This window comes from Pipistrellus kuhlii, unplaced genomic scaffold, assembly GCF_014108245.1.
Source record: "Pipistrellus kuhlii isolate mPipKuh1 unplaced genomic scaffold, mPipKuh1.p scaffold_m20_p_1, whole genome shotgun sequence".
In the NCBI taxonomy this organism is placed as follows: Eukaryota; Metazoa; Chordata; class Mammalia; order Chiroptera; family Vespertilionidae; genus Pipistrellus; species Pipistrellus kuhlii.
In genome coordinates, this window is record NW_023425404.1 from 176,155,483 (window position 1) to 176,175,672 (window position 20,190).

General features: G+C 42.9%; 1 protein-coding gene across 14 annotated transcripts in view; it reads left to right on the forward strand.

Annotated features, from left to right (window-relative positions):
• APBB2 (amyloid beta precursor protein binding family B member 2) overlaps positions 1-20,190 on the forward strand; it is a 324,770-nt gene that overhangs the window by 172,998 nt on the left and 131,582 nt on the right. For all 14 annotated transcript variants that reach the window (XM_036417779.2, XM_036417852.2, XM_036417754.2 and 11 more), the window contains one exon: positions 1,283-2,110. In XM_036417779.2, coding sequence (XP_036273672.1) covers positions 1,283-2,110 — 828 coding nt within the window. The remainder of the gene's footprint in view (positions 1-1,282; positions 2,111-20,190) is intronic.

A 20,190-nucleotide genomic window follows, 5' to 3' on the forward strand; every position in this document is an offset into this window, starting at 1 on the left:
TTGCTTCTCAATTCCCAGGGCAGAAAAAACAAGGTTTAAAATTATTAGATTCTAAAATTTATTCTTAGAAGTGTAAAAGTTTATTAATTAAAAAAAAAAAAAACAACAACAAAAAGGAGATTGAAACACCTGATGAACAATATTAGCTGTTGATTGTAGTAGAGTCGGAGATACTGGAGGGGAGTGGACTGACAGTTCTCGGGGAAAGGGGGAGTGGTGGAGGGGGGAAGAGACTGAACATCAACTGTGCACCTATGGATGAGGACAATGGGGGGTAGGGAGGGGGCGGAGGGTGGGGTGGGAACCTGGTGGAGAGGGCAAGAAATGAGGAATCTTTGTAATAATATGAACAATAAAGATTGATTTTAAAAAAAACAAAAACGGAAAGGAAGAAAGCTGGAGCCCTCAGTGGATTTTAAAATTATATTTTCTGTTGATTTCAGAGAGGAAGGGAGAGGGAGAGAGAAAGAGAAACATCAACAATGAGAGAGCATCATGAATTGGCTGCCCCCTGCACGCCCCCTTCTGGGGATGGAGCCACAACTCGGGCGTGTGCCCTGGCTGGGAATCGAACCATGACCTCCTGGTTCATAGGTCAACACTCAACCCCGGGAGCACACTTGCTGGGCCCCAGGGGATTTCCAGCAGCTTTTTTGTTGCCCGAGGGAACAATGGGATAGAAATGTGGTGTAAATGTTTGGAAAGGGGGTGATTTTCAAGGTTGTGTAAAAGGAAGCCATCTGAATGTTTCCATGTGAATTCAAAAGAGAGATACTTTTAAAAATATATATTTTATTGATTTTTTATGGAGAGGAAGAGAGAGAGAGGGATAGAGAGTTAGAAAGATCGATGAGAGATAATCATCGATCAGCTGCCTCTTGCACACCCCCAACCTTGGATGTGCCCGCAACCAAGGCACATGCCCTTGACCGGAATCGAACCTGGGACCCTTCAGTCCGCAGACCGACGCTCCATCCACTGAGCCAAACCGGTTTCGGCTAAAAGAGAGATACTTTTTAATTTTAGGTAAAACGTGGGCCCTCAGACCTCTTAGCTCTTCTGTAAATTGGCTTTTGGGAACTCACAGTAAGCCTTCCATTTGCTCCTAGTTGATCTAGAAGCAAATGGTGACAATCAAGAGGAAAACGGGTCAATTTTACGAGAACATGTTGCGACAGACGCCTTCATCCTTCAGATTTCCGCCTCGAACTGTTTGCTCTCTCTGTATGCTCAGTGGCTTCTCGTGCCAGGCGGCTAATGCCCAGTCCCCTTTGTCTTCCAGCTGCCTCGGGTGTGGACACTCTGGCGGTGTTTATGGCCAGCAGCGGCACCACGGATGCCACGCATCGGAACGGCCCGGTCACCCCACCCAACACCCTCCATCTCCGCTCCTCCCACAATGAGCAGCTGAACGCCGAGATCAAGCACACGGGAGCCAAGGACAACACCCCCCCCAAATGCAGGAAGAAGTATGCCCTGACGAACATCCAGGCCGCCATGGGCCTCTCCGACCCCGCCGCCCAGCCTCTGCTGGGCACCGGCTCGGCCAACATCAAGCTGGTGAAGAACGGGGAGAACCAGCTGCGGAAGGCCGCCGAGCAGGGGCAGCAGGACCCCAACAAGAACGCCAGCCCCGCCGCCGTCATCAACATCACTTCGGAGAAGTTAGAGGGCAAAGAGCCCCAGCCGCAGGGTTCCCCGGGCTGTGACCTCTTACCCTCCCAACCCAGGAGAACCAAGAGCTTCCTCAACTACTATGCAGACCTGGAGACCTCCACCAGGGAGCTGGAGCTGGAGCCGGCCCCGGGCAGCCAGCTCGGGGGCGGGGAGGTGGAGAAGGCCCCGCTGGGCCAGGGCCAGGCCTCCCCCGGCGTCATCGGGAACGGGGACACGCTGCCGCAGAAACCAAACAAGTCCCAGGTCAGCCCCGAAGATGGCCCGGTCGCCACCGTGTCGTCCAGCCCCGAGACCAAGAAGGACCATCCGAAGACGGGTGCCAAGACGGACTGCGCCCTGCACCGCATCCAGAACCTGGCGCCCAGCGACGAGGAGTCGAGCTGGACCACCCTGTCCCACGACAGCGCCTCGCCCAGCTCCCCGGACGAAGCAGGTACCCCTGGGAGAGGGGTGTGTGTGTGGGGGGGGGGGGCAGGGGAGGAAGGGCACTTGCTTTTTGGTATTTTCTGTTATTGATGGAATTCATCTCCAGACTGACTCAGAAAATCCATTTGTGGCGAGAAGAACATGATCCTTTGGGGTAACATCGGGCCATTTGTGTGGCAAATGGATCCTTGAACGGTTTTATTTTGATGCATGCACACGTCGTTCTTTCTGGGAAGTGGTTTCGTAGGAGAAATAGGTCCTTGGCGGTAGGCACGGTAAAACATCATCTGTTCAGACACTGTGCTGCCAGTGCTTAGGTGAACCATTTTTTTTTTCCTACTATCTAGATACAGTGGGTTTTGTTAAGCAAAATAATAAAAGGAATCCCGTTGCCGGGGACAAGATATAACCCTGTGAAGAGAACCAGCTATTTTCAAGTTCTCAGCAGAATGTATTTATGTTCAAGGTAATGAAAATTTGACAGTCCGGTTATTAAAAGACATCTCCCTTTTGACTTTCACTGGGGAACATTTTATTAGTCTTGTGTAAGGGATATTTGAAAATGAGAAAGGGACGTTCCTTTTAAAATATGCTCAGCAGTTTAGGATTTTAGCTAGTCTGATTGACTTTTGTCCTTATCAATAACGCCTTCAGACGTGTCCGAGAAGTCAAGACTGTGACAGAAATAAACAGGTCCCTAAACGGGGGCTACTTTTAACCTCGGTTTTTCACAGCCCTCCAATGACCATAACACTGACCGATGTGGAGAACGTTGTTGTATCTGAAGTCAGAGTAAACAAGCACTCGCAGAGGCGTGTTTCTGTAACGTAACCTTGCAGACACCCCGGAGGGCTCCTGTGTGCGTGTGATGGATAGAACCACCAGGGAAGCAAGTGACAGTTCCCCATCCTGTGCGGCAGAGAGACCACAAGGACCGCGGGCGAGGAAAAGGGAAGGGGAAAGTTAAGGCGTTAACTTGTTTTAAAAACGTTTTTGAAATGCCCTTTAAAAATCACAGTACTTTAAACGATTCCATCCGCCTGCTGCAGCTGGCAGTGGCAGCGGGGAGGTTGAGGTGAGTCTATTTCATCTTGGAAATGTCTAGACCTGCTATTATTGGGACCATAATTATGCCTGGTAATGTGACTGAGTTCACAAGTCTATCACTTTTCATGCATTGAGAGAATTCATACCCTGTAGCTGATGGCGCTGTCACCTGCTGGTGTTTGAATCCCTAGAGATAACTGGAGTATCTCACACACACCCTAAAGTGACCTCCTGTTTTCACTCTTCTCCTCCTGCCACTCCGGCTCACGCAGACGTGGCTGCTGTCTGTGGTGGTTCGATGTTAAATTTTGCTGGAAGTTAATTAACGGACAGTAAGGTCTCCTCTGCTCCTCACTCTGACTCTTTTCCCAATGACGACCACCACTTCTTTTCTTAAGGTGTTTTCTTGCAAAAGCATTTTATGCTTATACCCACATCTATAATAAATTTTAAAATATACCCAGTTTTTACTGTAAAAGGGTATGAAGAAACTTTCTCGGTAGATGGAAATGTGTAGTGGAAGTGTATGGTTGTATACATTTCTCAAAAGTCTTTCAGAAGTTTATGTCACAGTGATAAAATACGAGTGTAAATTCCTTTACAAAAAATAAAATATATCCAGATTTTATGATAATGATGTTGTTAATGAGTCCCTGCTTTTTAGAGATACACTATTATACTACTATATAGAATGGTGTAATATATAACCGTGGTCGGCAAACTGCGGCTCTACAGCCACATGCGGCTCTTTGGCCATTTGAGTGTGGCTCTTCCACAAAATACGATGGCCTGGGCGAGTCTATTTTGAAGAAGTGGCGTTAGAAGAAGTTTACGTTTAAAAAATTTGGCTCTCCAAAGAAATTGCAATTGTTGTACTGTTAATATTTGGCTCTGTTGACTAATGAGTTTGCCGACCACTGATATATAATATAACATAACATAATATAAAATAATATAAATAATAGTCAGTATGGACTTTTTTCCAAAATAATTGGAGTGGGGATAAAAAATAAAAAAAACACAAAAATTGCCCGTAAGCTGAAATTTAGATGGCTAGCATCTCTAGCCCCATCGCTCATGCAGAGTGCTGGTGTCGGGAGGCCTGCAGAGAGCTCAGCGTTTTGCTGAAATGTGCAGCCCTCTCCACCCATTGCGGCTCTCGGGTCCCTCTGCTCACTGCCCCCGCTCAGCGCCCTGGCAGTCCTTCCTGTGGCTTCTCTATGCGACTCATTACAGCGTGTGCATCGTGGGAGCTGGGTGAGGGTTTTCTGACATGGGGAGGGATATGTTCATTTTTCTCCCTGATAGTCGGTTTTGAAGACCTTAGAATTTTAACGTGTGGGTGACAGTATGGGGATGGCCCTGAATGGGCTGCTCAGGATTGACTGTTTGAATCGAATATGCTGGGAAGAGTGTGTTAGCTGTGACTCGAAAGCAGTGAGACTGAGTTTTTTAAAAACATACTGGAGACCAAACCTGTGCTGTCCTTCGAAATGGTCCCTCTGAGATCTCTGTGCCTATTTCAGCATGCTGCAGTGTCTCCAGATATTAATCTTATATAATAAAAGCATAATATGCTAATTAACCTGGATATCCTTCTGGACGACCTTCCGGACACGAAGCCAGGGCTGCAAAGGCTGAGGCAGAGGTGGTTGCTGTGATGGGTGGGGCCAAGCCCCTTGCATGAATTTTACCCATTGGGCCTCTAGTCCTATATAATAAAGAGCTAATATGCTAATTAGACCTGATGGCAGAGCGGCCTTCTGGAACAACCTTCTGTAATGACCAGTGGGTGTGGCCAGACTCACCTCAAACTCCCACTGCCATTTTTACAAGGCAAGGCAGCCAGGGCCTAGAGCACATGTGTCAAACACAAGGCCCGCGGGCCAAATCCATCCCGCCAGGCCTTGCAATGTGGCCCGCACCGCGCTGTCATCACTGCACTCCGCTGCGTTTCCATCACAATGACAGTTTATGACTGTTCAGTAAACCATTCGGCCCGCGATTTAGGCTGGATTTTAGATTTTGGCCCCTTCTCTGATTGAGTTCGACACCCCTAGCCTAGAGGTTTGAGGCACTTGGGGCCTCGAGGGCCTTCCCTTGCACAAATTTCATGCATCGGGCCTCTAGTAGCAATAATATCTGGGAATTCACGCTGAAACCAGTTTGGCTCAGTGGATAGAGCGATCGGTCTGCGGACTGAAAGGTCCCAGGATCGATTCCGGTCAAGGGCATGTACCTCAGTTGCGGGCACATCCCCGGTAGAGGGTGTACAAGAGGCAGCTGATCGATGATTCTCTCTCATCGATGTTTCTAACTCTCTATCCCTCTCTTTGTAAATAAATAAAAAATAAAAAAATCAATAAAATACATTTTAAAAAATGTAATATCTGGGAATTCTTTTGGAATTTCCTGAGAGCCAGTTGTGAAAGCCAACTGAATAGAAACCTCTACTTCATGATCACAGTTTGGAGTTTCAGGTTGTGACCACCATATAAGTTAGTGAGCGAAATAAAATTGCTTTTGATTTCATCTTTCCTGTGAAGCATAGTGTGTACAATGATCACAATTAGCTTACATTAAACATTGTATGTTTCACTTCTAATAGCAAACTTGATGTTTATTCCGTATATTTTATATAGTATGCCCGTGTTTCTATTTAATATACACAAACACTGACTATTGAAGAAGAAAAAAACAGGAGCAAACGTTTTGTAAAATACGAGTATGCCTGAGATAGTTCACACATAGAAAAAGGGTGTGTGCGTCTTCGCGGTGTATGAAGTGATTACTCATCGCTGGGGTGTGTATCCTGTGGCTAAATCAGGATGGCACAGTTACCTTTGCGTTGTACACTGTGTGCTTTGGGGAGCCTAGGAAAAGAGAACAGACTCATCCCTACCTCAGGGGCCTTCTTTCCAAGGTAAAGGCTGTTTGTAAAGTAAAGAGTACTGACTGATTCTAAGATTCTCCATTTCCTATTCCCCTTTCTGAATTGCCCCCTCCAGCATCTTAGTAAGTTTTTTTTTGTGTTTTTTTTTGCACAATCCTGTGTGTATAATATGTGCTCCTCTGCCTCCTTTCTGTCCTTTGAGTAAACAAGAGGCTCTTCTATAAAAGGAAAGCATCTGTGAAATGACTGAGTTTCAAAAAGTCCAGAAGCATGCCTTCTCCTACATTCTAAAGGAAAAGCATTGGTAGTTGAAAGGGAGGACTTTGAATCCGTTAGAATTTGGCCCGAGGTCCCGCCTTCTCAGTGGCTCGGGTAAACTCAGGTCCATTGGATTGTGTATGTGGTCTCTCTGCTAATTACCTGGTGTCATGTTTGCTTCATGAAAACTTGTGGAAGAGGCAACCTTTTGGTGCTACCTGGTACAGTTGCTTTGCATCGCAGATGGTCCCTGCTGCTCAGGAATTTGAGTCCTTTGATGTTACAAATTGATGGGCTTTCACTCTCCAGGCAAACAAAGGGGAACTCTTTTGCAAGCTGGGTAGTTGGGGAGGGTAGAAGCCAAGGCACAAACTTGATTATGTCAATCTCATCTGGCAGCACTTTTTATTTCTGGCCTTAGCGAGCTAAGAGTGTTAGAGCATTAGGTACGTTCATATTAGCACTTTTAGGAACTTCTAAATGTTCCTTTATGTCACATAGCTCTGGTAATTTCAACCCTAAATGATTTTTAAATTGCTTTTTAAAAGCTCCCAAGCCCTTTAAAACGGAAAAAGAAAATTCCAGGATATCGGAATTGCTGTTTTCAGCTGGTTTGCCCCCATTGAATTAATTTCAGTCTTTTAAACAGATTCCCTGGCCTTCCTGTCCCGTCTTCTCAGTTGACAGTTCCATGATGTGACAGGAGGAGTTCGAGGAGACAGATGTGAGACGTTTCCAAAATAGTCTGGACACATTGTGTCCTGGGGTGGGTCATGTGATTGCCAAATTAGATTTTAGTACCTTGGGAGTAAGATGTATAAAAATATTTCTTAACTCACCCCCATGAACTTAAGGAAGAAAATGATTTTGCTCAATTACATCTTTTTAGAACATTCTAGAAGAAAAAATTTATTCGATGGAACATTTGATTGTCTTGCATTATAAAATATTATACTCGATGTTTCGGGATGGGGGAGAAAGATAAATATTATGAGAGGAGCGGCAGCAAAAATCTAACAGTCAGTGAGCACAAGGGAGAAGATCCGTTCAAGATGGAACCAGGAAGGGGCTGTCAGAAGCTAGAGCACAATGGGATAGATGCTCATAGGAAGGAGAAATTTAATTCATTGGGATGTGGAAGTTAGGGTTCTTGGTGTTATCTGTGCTGGAAGTTGAAGAGATTTTCATGGGATGGATATCTGGGGAGATCATTGCCCTTGAAAGCTGTTAAAAAGTAAGGAATCACTTTCATTTCTTTTATATTGATCACTAAAGAAGTTTAAGTCATGACTTTTACCCCGCTCTTCTCTGCTTTACTGGCATTTTGAAAAATAAAAATTTCAGTTTCTATTCTGGCAAGCCTTTTAGCTTCTGGGGAAAGAGTAGCGCAGACAAAGCGTGGCTGCTTAGGCAGGGTCAGGGCGCAGTCCTGTCACAGTCCTGCCTCAGGTGCTCCCAGAAGTGCCTGGCGATGCCCTCGTGCCCTTCGCGGAAGGCATGTAGCCTGGCAGATGGTGCCCCAGGGGAACCTTAGACACAGAAATACTACTGGCCTCGTTCAGTGTTTTCTGCTCAGATTTCATCGTGAACTATCTGCCCGGACTCATGATCCTTACAATAGAACCTTAAGTTAATACATGCATAGTTACCATTGTTCATTAGTTCATTCATTCTTTCTCATTTGTTCATTCATATGTACGTACACATACCATTAATCTGTTAGAATTTGGCCAGAGGTCCCGCCTCCTCGGTGGCCGCAGGTGAGCACAGATTAATGGCATATGTATGTACATTAAAAGACTGCTCTGTGAGCTGCGCTAGATACCCGAGTCGTAGAAATAAATTAGAACCGTGACCTCAAATAACTCAAACACAGTTAGTTTGCTGTCTCCATGGAGAATGTTCCCGCCATATATAGAGTGCTTTCTAAAATGTGTCCCGTTGGCACATGTCACATCTTAGAAAAAAAACAAGAAATAAAGCCCAGATCCTGGGCAGCCTGAGTTTATAAGCTAAGAAGAGATGTTTAGATGCTTTATTCGTTTCTCAGGGCTGCTGTAACAAATCACCACATGCTTGGTAGCTTAAAGCAACAGAAATGTATTCTGTCTCAGTTCCGGAGGATAAACGTCTGAAATCAAGGATGACTTCTTCCTTGACTTGTCCACGCTTCTGACTGTTCCCAGCGATGCTTGGCATTCCTGAGCTTGTGGCCGCATCGGTGCAACTCCACCTCTGTCTTCCCATCATCCCCTCGCTATAAAGACTCCATCATTGGATTTAGGGCCTCCTTTAATCCATATAACTCCCTCTTAATTCAATTGATTATATCTGCAAAGACTCTATTTCTACATGAGGTACATTCTGAGGTCATGAGGAGGCATGAGTTTTGGGGGGACTACTTACCCCAGTACAGATGTATCATAGATAATGCCTTCCTGTATGCAACGCAGAGGAGATGTGAGAGGATGCTTGTAAGAATTATTATATATTTTTTGTGGGGTTTTTTTTTGGTGTGTGTGTGTGTTTTGTTTTGTTTTGTTTTGAGAAGGAAAGCTAACATTTGCAGGCTTTGTGAGAATTGATATGTGAATAAAATATACTGCAAGGGACCTCAAGATACCTTTGGGTTACCTTCATCCAAATTCTTCATTGTAAAGATGAGGAAACTTAGGTATGGTCCTGATACCGTTGAATCTGAAACCGCAAACCCAACTGAGATTGGGGAAAAGTGTGGAAAAGGCAGGAAAAGATGATAACGATACAGTAGAGCTTAACATTGAACAGTATGGCTCAGTTCTGAAGGGTGGGGTGGTTCGGCGTACTTGGCATGTGGAGATGGGGTTATTCCTTTTGACAGAAGCTTATCATAGCCTTGTTTTTCTTAGCTCTGTTAAAGAGACATTGCTTTCCAAATATACAGGATTTTCTTAGGAGCTACCTATCATAATAAAAGTGTAATATGCTAATTAGACCAAGCGTCCTTCCAGATGTCCTTCTGGATGAAGCCACGGTGGCAGGGGCTGAGGCAGAAGTGGCCAAACCCCTTGCACGAATTCTGTGCATCGGGCCTCTAGTGTAGAAAATGAAAGAAAATGGTGACCCCAACTTTAGAACAATGCACAGGCAGCATGATGCCATGAAAGCTTCACACATGGGCAGTGCTGGAAGGCCCACAGGCAACCCGCAGACAGGCTGTGCCCAGGAGACAGTGTTTTAGAAGACTTTGAATTCAATGCCAAATGCTCAGAAGTTGGAAACTTCTATAAAAATGTGGGTCTCTTATTTTCCTTGTAAATCCAGAAATCTCATGGCACTGGGCCCAAATGCCAAATAGGCAGCTTTGGCTGGCTCCTGTCCTCGGCACAGCCCCTGGGTTCGTGGACCCTGGTCTAAGTGTTTGTCACCGTAGCCATCATGCACACGTGAAACTTACAGTAGAAGGAACTGGGCTGATGTTGATCTTGCCTGTGACGGCTGCCTGCAAGTGCAGTGCCATGGTAGCTCCCTCCTCGTATCTATGGACTTGTTTTAATCATAGCCATTCTAGTCTCAGTCCCATGCCTTCTGGTAGAATTATGAAGTGTGACATGAGCTATTAAGCAAAACATGTTTGAAATTTCCAAAGTCATCTTTACATGACTCCTCAGAGCTCTTCCATCTGTCAGTCTGGTTAGAGGAGGGAAAACATTAGCTTTTCAAAGGCTGGGATGTGGGTGGTTCATAAATTTTTGTACCTCGAGTCTGATTCAGTGAATATACCCAGTTCGCCTTCATAAATGTGAGGATAGTTAACCGGTTACCCTTATCATTTATATATTGTGCTTATCTGCTAGAAACCTTGGGTGTAAAATGGTGAAATAAAAGCTTCTTATTCAAACAGATTTGGCTGGAAAAATCCAATTAGTCGACGACTAGAAAATTGTCAGCATTCCATATGGAATGGTCAGAAAGTGAGAGGGCAGGATAAAACACCAACTCCAAAATATTGGCGTTGGTATCTGAGAGAGGAGATAATATTTAGCGTATGTAAGCTTTTATTGTTGGCTTACTTTCCTTAGATTTGTTCTTGAGAATGACAGTTTAATTCCTGCAAGGATTCTTCCTTAATATCATTAGAGACATGGGTGGTTGATTGGTTTTCTCCCTCAGTATTTGAAGAAGTCTTCCTATAGAATTGCGCTGAACTGGTACATCTGGGATATTATAATGGTAGATTTCCATCCAATAAGTGGCTTGTCTAAGAAGCTGATTTCAGTCTGTTGGTTGGTTACCAGTATCTTTCTCTCATATATATGGTAGTGTATGTGGTGGTTAGGTATACAAGATGGCTGGCCCATGAAAGCCTATTTAATCCCTAATAGACATGTAGAGTAATCATAATAGAACCCTACAACAGTTTTATCAGTACGTATGTGATAAAGAAAATGTTCTACATGGAATTGTCAGAAAGTGAGAGAACAAAAATGACCCCCCAGGTCCAAATCATTGGGAAGGGGCTGATGGGAGGTATAGCAGAAGATCAAGGACCAGGGCTGTGGAGACACCTGCTGATGGGAGCCTCTAGGGACACTTCTTAGTAATGGGCTAATTCTCAACTGCGCTATTCTGTGTCTGCTCCAGGCTACAATCCGTGGGGGACATTTGACCAATATTCCTTTCAGCCCTTGCTCACTGTGGACAAGGGAGACATTCCATGGCTTCCTGCCCTTTCCCTCTCCCCCCAGAACACGCCTCAGCTTCTTTCACGATTTCTGAGTGGCTTTCACCTTTTTTAGTTGATGTCTTAGCCATCTGCCCCCTGTTTATTTTTCTTGTATGTGTTATGGGACAAGGGCCCTGAGTTATGGAATGGATTTATTGTAGTTTCATCATGTCTGTAACGGAGGTAAGGATAATTGGTTTGGTAAACTCTGGGCTGTTTATTTTAAGGATACTTTTGTGAAGATGACACTCACATACTTTCTATGGATGAATGTCTCCTGAGTTCCTACCTTGTGGAAGGAACTGAGCTAGTGTTCTGCGTGACTCCGTGATCTTCCTTTGAGGAACTCACAGGCCCCTTCCTCAAGATTCTTTCATATCTCTTTAACGCTAAGCCATTTACTGCCTTCTGGGTTTTAGAATCCAACATCCTGATTGGCTCCAGCTGCGTCAGTTTCTTAAACTCTGAGCCCCAACTTCCTTATCTCTAATGTGGGAATAATACTACTGCCGACCTTATGGGATTGTTATATAAAGCCCTTGGCACAAAAGATGGCACACAAGAAGCATTTTTTTTGAAACGTTAGTTATCATTATAATTAGTCTGATCTTTCCTATGAGGTGGAAAGCTTCTTCAGGATATAGGATGTTTTACCTTTGTTCTTGTTGTTTTTAAATCTCCAGAAATAAATTTATATGCTGGATACTCAGGTTTGAATGAGTGATGAGCATAGAAAGTACATTGTATTATTTACACTAGTAGTAAAACATATTAAAGTAATAGTTTACCTCCAAGAAGTTCATAATAACTAGAGAGATGCGTAAATCCTCTGCTCCTCAGATGCTCATGTGCAGGAAACTCTCCGGGAGCTTGTTGAAATGCAGGTTATGACTCTATAGGTCTGAGCTGGAGCCTGAGATTCTGCACACACACAAAAATTTTTTTTTTAATGTGCATTCTGCATTTTTAACTTTAAGCTCTTTCGGTTGATATTGATACATGCTTCTGGTATCCAACCACATTTTGAGTCATATTTTGAGTGGTAATTCTGGATTATAAGCTGCAGGGGGAAGGAGGCAGTCTGTTCTGTTCACTAATGTATTCTGAGCACATAGAAGAAACAGAGCCAGAAATAGTGTGCAATAAATACATTTACCTCAAAACGATACCCGGTGGATTATTTGCCAAGTATATAGGACAGATAAAGATCATGAAGTTCCAGACAAAGCATTTCTTGATCTGCAGGGCTCATGTAGTGCATGAAGAAGACAGAACTGAAAGATGATGGTGTTTAGAGAAGTAAAGGAGGAGTGAGTACACAGGAAGAAGAAACGAGGAGAAAGCAAGAGAAGAGATTTCTAGAAGGCAGTTATTCTCAAACACTTTGGTCTTGGGGACCCCATTACGCCTTCAAAAAGTACTGAGAACCCCAAAGAACTTTTTGTGTACATGGAGTATATCGATACTGAAATATATTTAAATTTTATTTATTAAAAAAAAATAAGTCTATTAACATGAACAGAATAAAACATATTGAGACATAACCATTTTTTACAAAGCCAACAACAATTTTATAAGAAAAGTAATGTTTTCTTTATTTGAAAATCTCTATAATGTGTATCTTACTCAAAGGTAGCTGGAGTCTCTTGCTTGCTTCTACCTTTAGTGCATTTCAATAAACGTTGTTAGTTTCAATAAACGTGGTTAAAGTAGAAGAAGAAAATCCTGCTGGCCTCATACAGCTGTGTAGAAGGAAAAGAGGGATATTTTAATAGCCTTTTCAAGCTGTTATGACTACTATTCTTTTTTGATGTTACACCAAAGCTCGATAATTGGTAGTTTCTTAAAGGCTAGTTACAATGTGGAATCTGAAACCACAATAGTAAACTCTTTTGGACTCTGTTTCGTTAAAACCCAGCGTCTGTCACACATTCTGGATGGATGGTTTTACCCATACATAATTTTGTGACATCATGTATTGGTGACTTGGAAAACACTGGCTCAATGAGTTATGAAGCTCTTCCAAATGTTGACTCGTTTCATTATACACTATGAAAACATTGCATTCATTGGTCTCACCACACCTCATCAGAAAAACCATTAATTACCGGGGAAGCTGTCAAGCTCTCAGTGGTGGGTACAAGTTTTCCAAAATTCCAACTTTTGCTTGAAAGCTTACATTTTATCATTGCAACAAATATTGTTGGTTGTTTTCCTTTAAGTGTCAGGCTCACCTCATTCATTTTTCAGAACATTCTGCCTAGTACCCATATTTGAGTAACCATAGTTTGTCCTTCGTTCTTTCGAGTAAAAAGTGGGCTCCATCTGCTTTTCCTGAAACAATCTGACCTTCGTCTACAGCAGAAGTGCTGTATGCATACTTATATTTAAAAGGCATAATAGCCCTAGTCAGTTTGATTCAGTGGATAGAGTGTTGGCCTGCAGACCAAAGGGTCCTAGGTTTGATTCTGGTAAAGGGCATCTTGGTTGCAGGCTTCTCCCCAGCCCGGATCCTGGTTGGGACTCATGCAGGAAGCAACCAATCTATGTGCTTCTCTCACATCAGTGTTTCTCTCTCTTTCCCTCTCTTCTACTCTCCCTAAAAATCAATGGGAAAATATCCTCAGGTCAGGATTAACAAAACAAAACAAAACACACAAGAAAATAAAAATAAAAGGCATAGTACCCTGTTTCCCCGAAAATAAGGCAGTGTCTTATATTAATTTTTGCTCCCAAAGATGCGCTAGGTCTTACTTTTAGGGGATGTCTTATTTTTCCATGAAGAAGAATACGGTACACATTTATTGTTAAATGAAAATAAAGGAAATTTATTACCTGTATACGGTACGGTAGTACGGTAGTTGTCAACACAAACCAGACAAACTGTGAATCCTACAGTATCAAGAATTTACTCATTTATTCAATGACAATCATGTCATCATCTTCTGGAACATCATCATAACAATTCAATTTCTGAATTTCCTGGTGAATTTCTTGTGACTCCATTTCTTTCAGAATCAGTGGACCAAATCTCTCATGTTTAGCCTAGGGGGGGCCTTATTTTCGGGGGGATGCCTTATATTTCACTCAGAAGGAAACCTGTAAGTAGGTGTTATTTTTGGAGGATATCTTATTTTCAGGGAAACACGGTAGTTGCCCTAGTCAGTTTCCCTCAATGGATAGAACATCAGCCCACAGACTGAAGGGTCCTGGGTTTGATTCCAGTCAAGGGCGTGTACCTAGGTTGCAAAGCTCCATCCACACACCTGGTCAAGGTGTGTGCAGGAGGCAACCAGCCGGTGTGTCTCTCTCACATCTATGCTTCTCTGTCTTCCTCCCTCCCCCCCCTTCCATTCTCTCTAAAAATCAATGGAAAAATATCCTTGGGGTGAGGATTAACAACAACCAAGGCATATAATTAAAGATTGAGGTTTAATAAAACTAAAAATTCCTACTGCTACAGCAGGGACATTCTTGGGTGAAACTGACATTGTTTTCAGTGGGCGTGTGTAGTATTGGGGAGTACCATAATTTCTGGTACAAGTTGTGCCATTGTTTTGCTTCATGCTAAGATGCCAGCAATTTTATCCATAAAGTTTTGCGCTCTATAAGTTAAAGGTTATCTTAGCACAGTGAAAAAGCTGTAAATAACATGTTAGTGTTATGGAAATAGTTTCAACCTCAGAGACCCCCTGAAATCGCTTTTGGGAACATTTACTCTCAGGGTGGGGATCAATGCTTCTAGCAATTTGGGTGGAGAGGAAAGTCTGTGAAGGGTGATTGGGGGGGGAGGGGCGGGGAGTCACTTAGGTAGGTGGAGGCCAGGTTGGAGAATGCGAATGCTTAGTTGTGAACTTGCTTTTGTTAGTGAAAATGACTGATGATTATGAGAGAAGAAGTGCTGTTTGTAAAGTGGGCAAGATGAGTAGCAACTTCAGCTAAAATACCTTCTGGTGTTCTGCAGATTCTAAAAGAAATCTAAAAAGCAGAGGGGTAAGCTGAATTAGGGAAGGAGAATCTTCAAAGCAGTGAATTAAAAAGTGTCTACTTTGGCCTGGCTGATGTGGTTCAGTGGTTGAGTGTTGACCTATGAGCCAGAAAGTCATGGTTCAATTCCTGGTCAGGGTACATGCCCGGGTTGCGGGTTCCATTTTCAGTGTGGGGTGTACAGGAGGCAGCTGATCAATGATTCTCTGTCATCATTGATATTTCCATCTCTCTCTCTTTCTCTCTCGCTCTCTCTCCCTTCCTCTCTGAAATCAATAAAAATATATATTAGATCAATCGAAGGACTTGTATGCATGCATATAAGCATAACCAATGGATGCAAAACACTAGGGGGTGAGGGCATGTATGGGAGTAGGGTAGGGGTAGGGGCAATGGTACGATACACATATAATGCCTTAATTAAAAAATGGGGAAAAAGAAATATATATAATTATATAAACTCTAAAAAATAAAAAATATATATATTTTTTTAAAGTGTCTATTTTGTAAAGAGGGCCTAGAGCTCGTTTGTATTTCTGTATCCTCTTCTCTGCTCATTTGCCACAAACAAACAAAACCACCTCATTCAAACTCAGGACCAAGAAGCAGGAGGAAACAGCTATAGTTAGAATTCTGTACGTACTTTTTCCTGTGTTTTTTTTTTGTGTGTGTTTTTTTTTTTTAATAAACAGCCTCATTTAGTATGGACTCTGGCCCATCATAATTCAATCTAAAGGGTTTTGAACATTTTATTCTTAATCTGAAGGATAGCACAGGTTGAGGTAGAGATGTGAGAATTTCATAGTGCATTCTCCAGGGCACTTCTTATCAATACCAGAAAGTAAAATAGGACATTTGAAAATCAAAGTCCAGTTGGGAATGCAGAAGTCTGTGTCATCAGCAGACTAGATCCCCACTCTCCCCTCACTGTTCAGGGTTCTCCCTGGTTCTCTTTTCCTCTGCTTGCCTCCATAGATCATGTACAACCAGATTAAACCTCCCGGAGCTGACTTCCAGTCTTTGCTTCCCTTGGCAGAAGTGGAAGAGACGAGGCCGTGTGTACAGTCAGGAATGGCATGATGAGACATAGTTTCTAAATGATGGATGTAGCTGGGGATGGAATGAGTCACTGTTTAGTCGGTATCGCTTTGCCCACATGGGTACCCGTGGACCCACCGCGCATTTCCTGCATGACGCATGGGGTCTGGATTCCAAGGCGGTGAGGCAGCTCCCCCGGAGCTTGCATAGTTCTGCAAACAGCCTTCTGGAAGTCTGGGAGGTGTGGAATGGCAGGCCAATGAAATGCCGAGCTATTTGCTGAGTTCTCTTTTTTTCTCTTCTCTGTGTAACAAGTGGCATGAGTGCTTCCATGAGAAATTATCAACTTTTGACTCTCGCTTTTTCTCTGGTGAGACACCTGAAACAGCTGAATGTCCCCATCATGCTGGGCATAGACTGTCAGTTTTAAGTATTGTTTTATGAAGTGGTTTTTACAGTTGAACAAACACATGCCTATTTACTGGGTCATGATGAGAAAATGTAGTTCTTACACTTCACGCATCCCTGTGGGATAGCGGCAAAAGGATGGTAGTTAGAGTGAGATGTACCTGAATTCCAGATCTGCTTCATTGCTCTGTGTCCCTGGGCACGTTGCTAAGGGTCTCTAAGCCTCCATGTATTCATGTATAAAATGGGCTCATCTCTCCTTCCTCATAAAATTCCTGCTATGATGAGATGAACTAATAATATCTATGAAAAGTTTGTGTGTGGAAATATGTGCACAATGTGTATATATGTGTGTATATGTGTATGTCAAACATATTCCTGACACATAACAGGAACCGGTAGTCTTTGCTTACTCACTTTCATTTTATCTAGTTTTCCCACAATTTCAAGATGCTTGTTGGCGGTTCGTTTGATTTGGTGTTAGCATTGGTCTCTTATTATCGCAGAGCCAGCAGAATGGGACTTGCATGGAAACAGGCTCCATGGAGCTGCTCTGCTCAGTGAATGCCTGCGTTAGGCAGGTGCCTGGGTGCCGTAAGTTCCGCCTTCCCCTGCTTGCCTTGGCCTACTCAACTCTTTAAACTTCACTCTGTTTATGATGGCATATGTTTCACATCTGTCTTCTAAAGAGGCCCTAAGACCCACACTTATTCCTAGGAAATCTGGCATTTTGCAACTCTTTTCATTGACCATCCTGATGTTTGTGTATATATCCTGACAAAATATATATACTTATGTATAAGTCATGCACATTTGCAGTATACTAATGTATTACGTGTATAGATACAACACACAAAAAATAGAAATAAATGGATAGGCTAACAAGTATAAATAGAAGATGAACTTTATTCATAATCCCATAGGCCAGTGGTCGGCAAACTCATTAGTCAACAGAGCCAAATATCAACAGTACAACGATTGAAATTTCTTTTGAGAGCCGAATACCGACTTCTGCGCATGGGCCAGGAAGCTTCAATCGCACTGTAGTGCGCGCCCCTGCATGTGGTTTTTTGTGGAAGAGCCACACTCAAGGGGCCAAAGAGCTTCATGTGGCTCGCGAGCCACAGTTTGCCAACCACTGCAAAAGGCCATCTTGCACTACTCTCATTTTCTCATTTTTTAAAAAATTATAGTAAGACACATATAACACAAAATTTGCCATCTTAACCATTTTTAAACGTACTGTTCAATTACATTAATTACATTAGTTTTGTTATGAGATTCGATGATCCCCAGTGTGGGGCGTGCAGGAGGCAGCCGATCAATGATTCTCTTTCATCATTGATTCTTGCTCATCACTACCACCCATCCTGAGAACTCTTCATCTTATAAAACTCCATACTTATTAAACAATAACTCCCAATCCCCTCTCTCCCTAGCCCCTGGCAACCACCATTCTACTTTCTGTTGCAATAATTTTGATTACTCTAGATTCCTCATATAAATGGGATCATTTAGTATCTGTCTTTTGGTGACTGACTTATTTCATTTAACCTAATATCCTCAAGGTTCGTTCATGTTTTAGTATGTATAGGTACAACATTTTGCCTATCCATTCCTCTGTTGATGAATACTTGGGTTGCTTCCCTGTTGACCACTCCCACTTTTGAGACAACTGGTGTAGCAGGTGGGCCAAAAACCTATGGTAGACGTGTATGATGGGTCATAGGGAGAAAAAAAAAAATGTGTCATTGTCCTCTGCAAAAGATTCAACCCAGTCACTCTGGCTGTGCATTATAATATCCTGGGAGATTTTAAAAACTATGCTGGCCTATTTCCACTACGGACTATTATTTGACTGGTCTGTGATGGGAACAGTACTTACTTAAAGCGTTGGTATCAGTATTTTTTTCAAGCTCTCCAGATTATTCCATTGATTCTTTGAGAACATCATTTTAGCATTTTGTATGTGGTCTTTCATTTTCTTCTTTTCTCTCCCACTTGGACAGTCTGCTGAAAATCTCTTTAAAACCAGGATTTGCTCTTGCTTAGTACACAGTGTAATCTTGTTGCTGTTGGATTAGAAAGTCTGGTTGGGTGATATTTAATCTATGAATGTGGCGTCTATGACACCATCCTCTAGCAAACACATTCCCTTTCAATGAAGCTCTTGTGACACAGTGATCACTCTAAAGCTCCTTAAAACAGGGGCCAGATTCAGTGGGAGGTTTTTATAATAGTCTATATGATGCATGCACTTCTCTGAGTCACTATGAATTATTTATTAAAGTAATTAGAGAATAAATACATAAGCAAATTATGAAACAAAGTGAATCTGCAGCTAGTTTGAAAATGAACACATTTGGGATGGCTTTGGGGGGGAAAAAGTACTTTCTAGTCTACTCAAGGGAAATTAAAAACTCTTGTGTTTTATTGATTTCCACTAAGCTCCTCTGCACATTGTTTTTGTGAAAGCTAAGTGATGAAAGAAAGGCCATAATTTTTGGAAGCATAGAATTTAGATGCAGAGATTTGGGTTTTGCTTCCAGGAAGTGAAGCTTTCTGCAGAGAAGTACCCACTTGTGGAAGGCATTTTTCATGTCCATTCTTGTGTGCACCCATGAACATCTGAGGGAGAGAGAACCCTGCCTGAGAGCTTGACTTTCCTTCGGCCTCAGACCCTGAACAGTACAGGAAGAGGGAGGCATCATGTGATCGCTATCTGCTTTGAGAGCCCAAGCAAGTAGTAATGGTCACCTGACCATGGGTACTGTGCATGAGTAAATGAGGTGGGGAAGGGGCACTATATTATCAACCTCCTCTCTCTTCTCTAAGCCACTGAAAAATCCACTTGTTTCTCATCCACTAAATGAAAATGGAAAAGTCCAGAAAAAGACTTCGGACAGCAGAAGAAAATGCCTTAATTTATTCATGTTCATATCAGCAGTTTTAATTGTGTGTGTATCATTTGCTAGCCCCTGTCATCTGAAAACAAAAGAATGGGTGTTGGAAAGAATTAAGTTTTCATTCTTTTGCATTAAAGTTTAGGGTGCATCGAAATACAGGCTTTCAGACTAAGAGCAATGGGAACAGCACATCTTAGGTTGGGTCTGGCTCAGCCACTCTTTGGGATTTTGTGTGTGGCTGTTATTGTTGTTGAAATTCTTGTGTCAGAATTGGCTTTGAGTCATCCTTGGTGCGAGTCGCTCTGTCATGGTGACCATATGTTTCTCAGCAACTGCATGAACATCCGTGATCTCATGCAGTTCTCAGAGTAATCTACATATAATTATTCCATTTTTTCAGACATGGAAGCTGAGGTTTGGAGAGATTGATTTTATCTGATGAATGCTAATGTTTGAACATAAAATCTCATTTTAATGCAGTAGAAGACCATAGAATCTTGGGATTTGAAGGGACCTTAGATTTTTATCTACTCTAGATCCCTTCTAATTCCCTTCTGTTCCATCCTAGAGAGGTGGTTATCCAGCACATGCTTAGGATGAATCCATCTCTCAGATGCTTGGTGGCTCACAGAATCATCATAGTGAAAGAGTTCGAGAGCAGCCGGACCGGTTTGGCTCAGTGGATTGGCCTGGGGACTGAAAGGTCCCGGATTCGATTCCAGTCAAGGGCATGCACCTTGGTTGCGGGCACATCCCCAGTAGGGGGTGTGCAAGAGGCAGCTGATCAATGATTCTCTCTCATCGATGTTTCTAACTCTCTATCACTCTTCCTCTCTGTGAAAAAT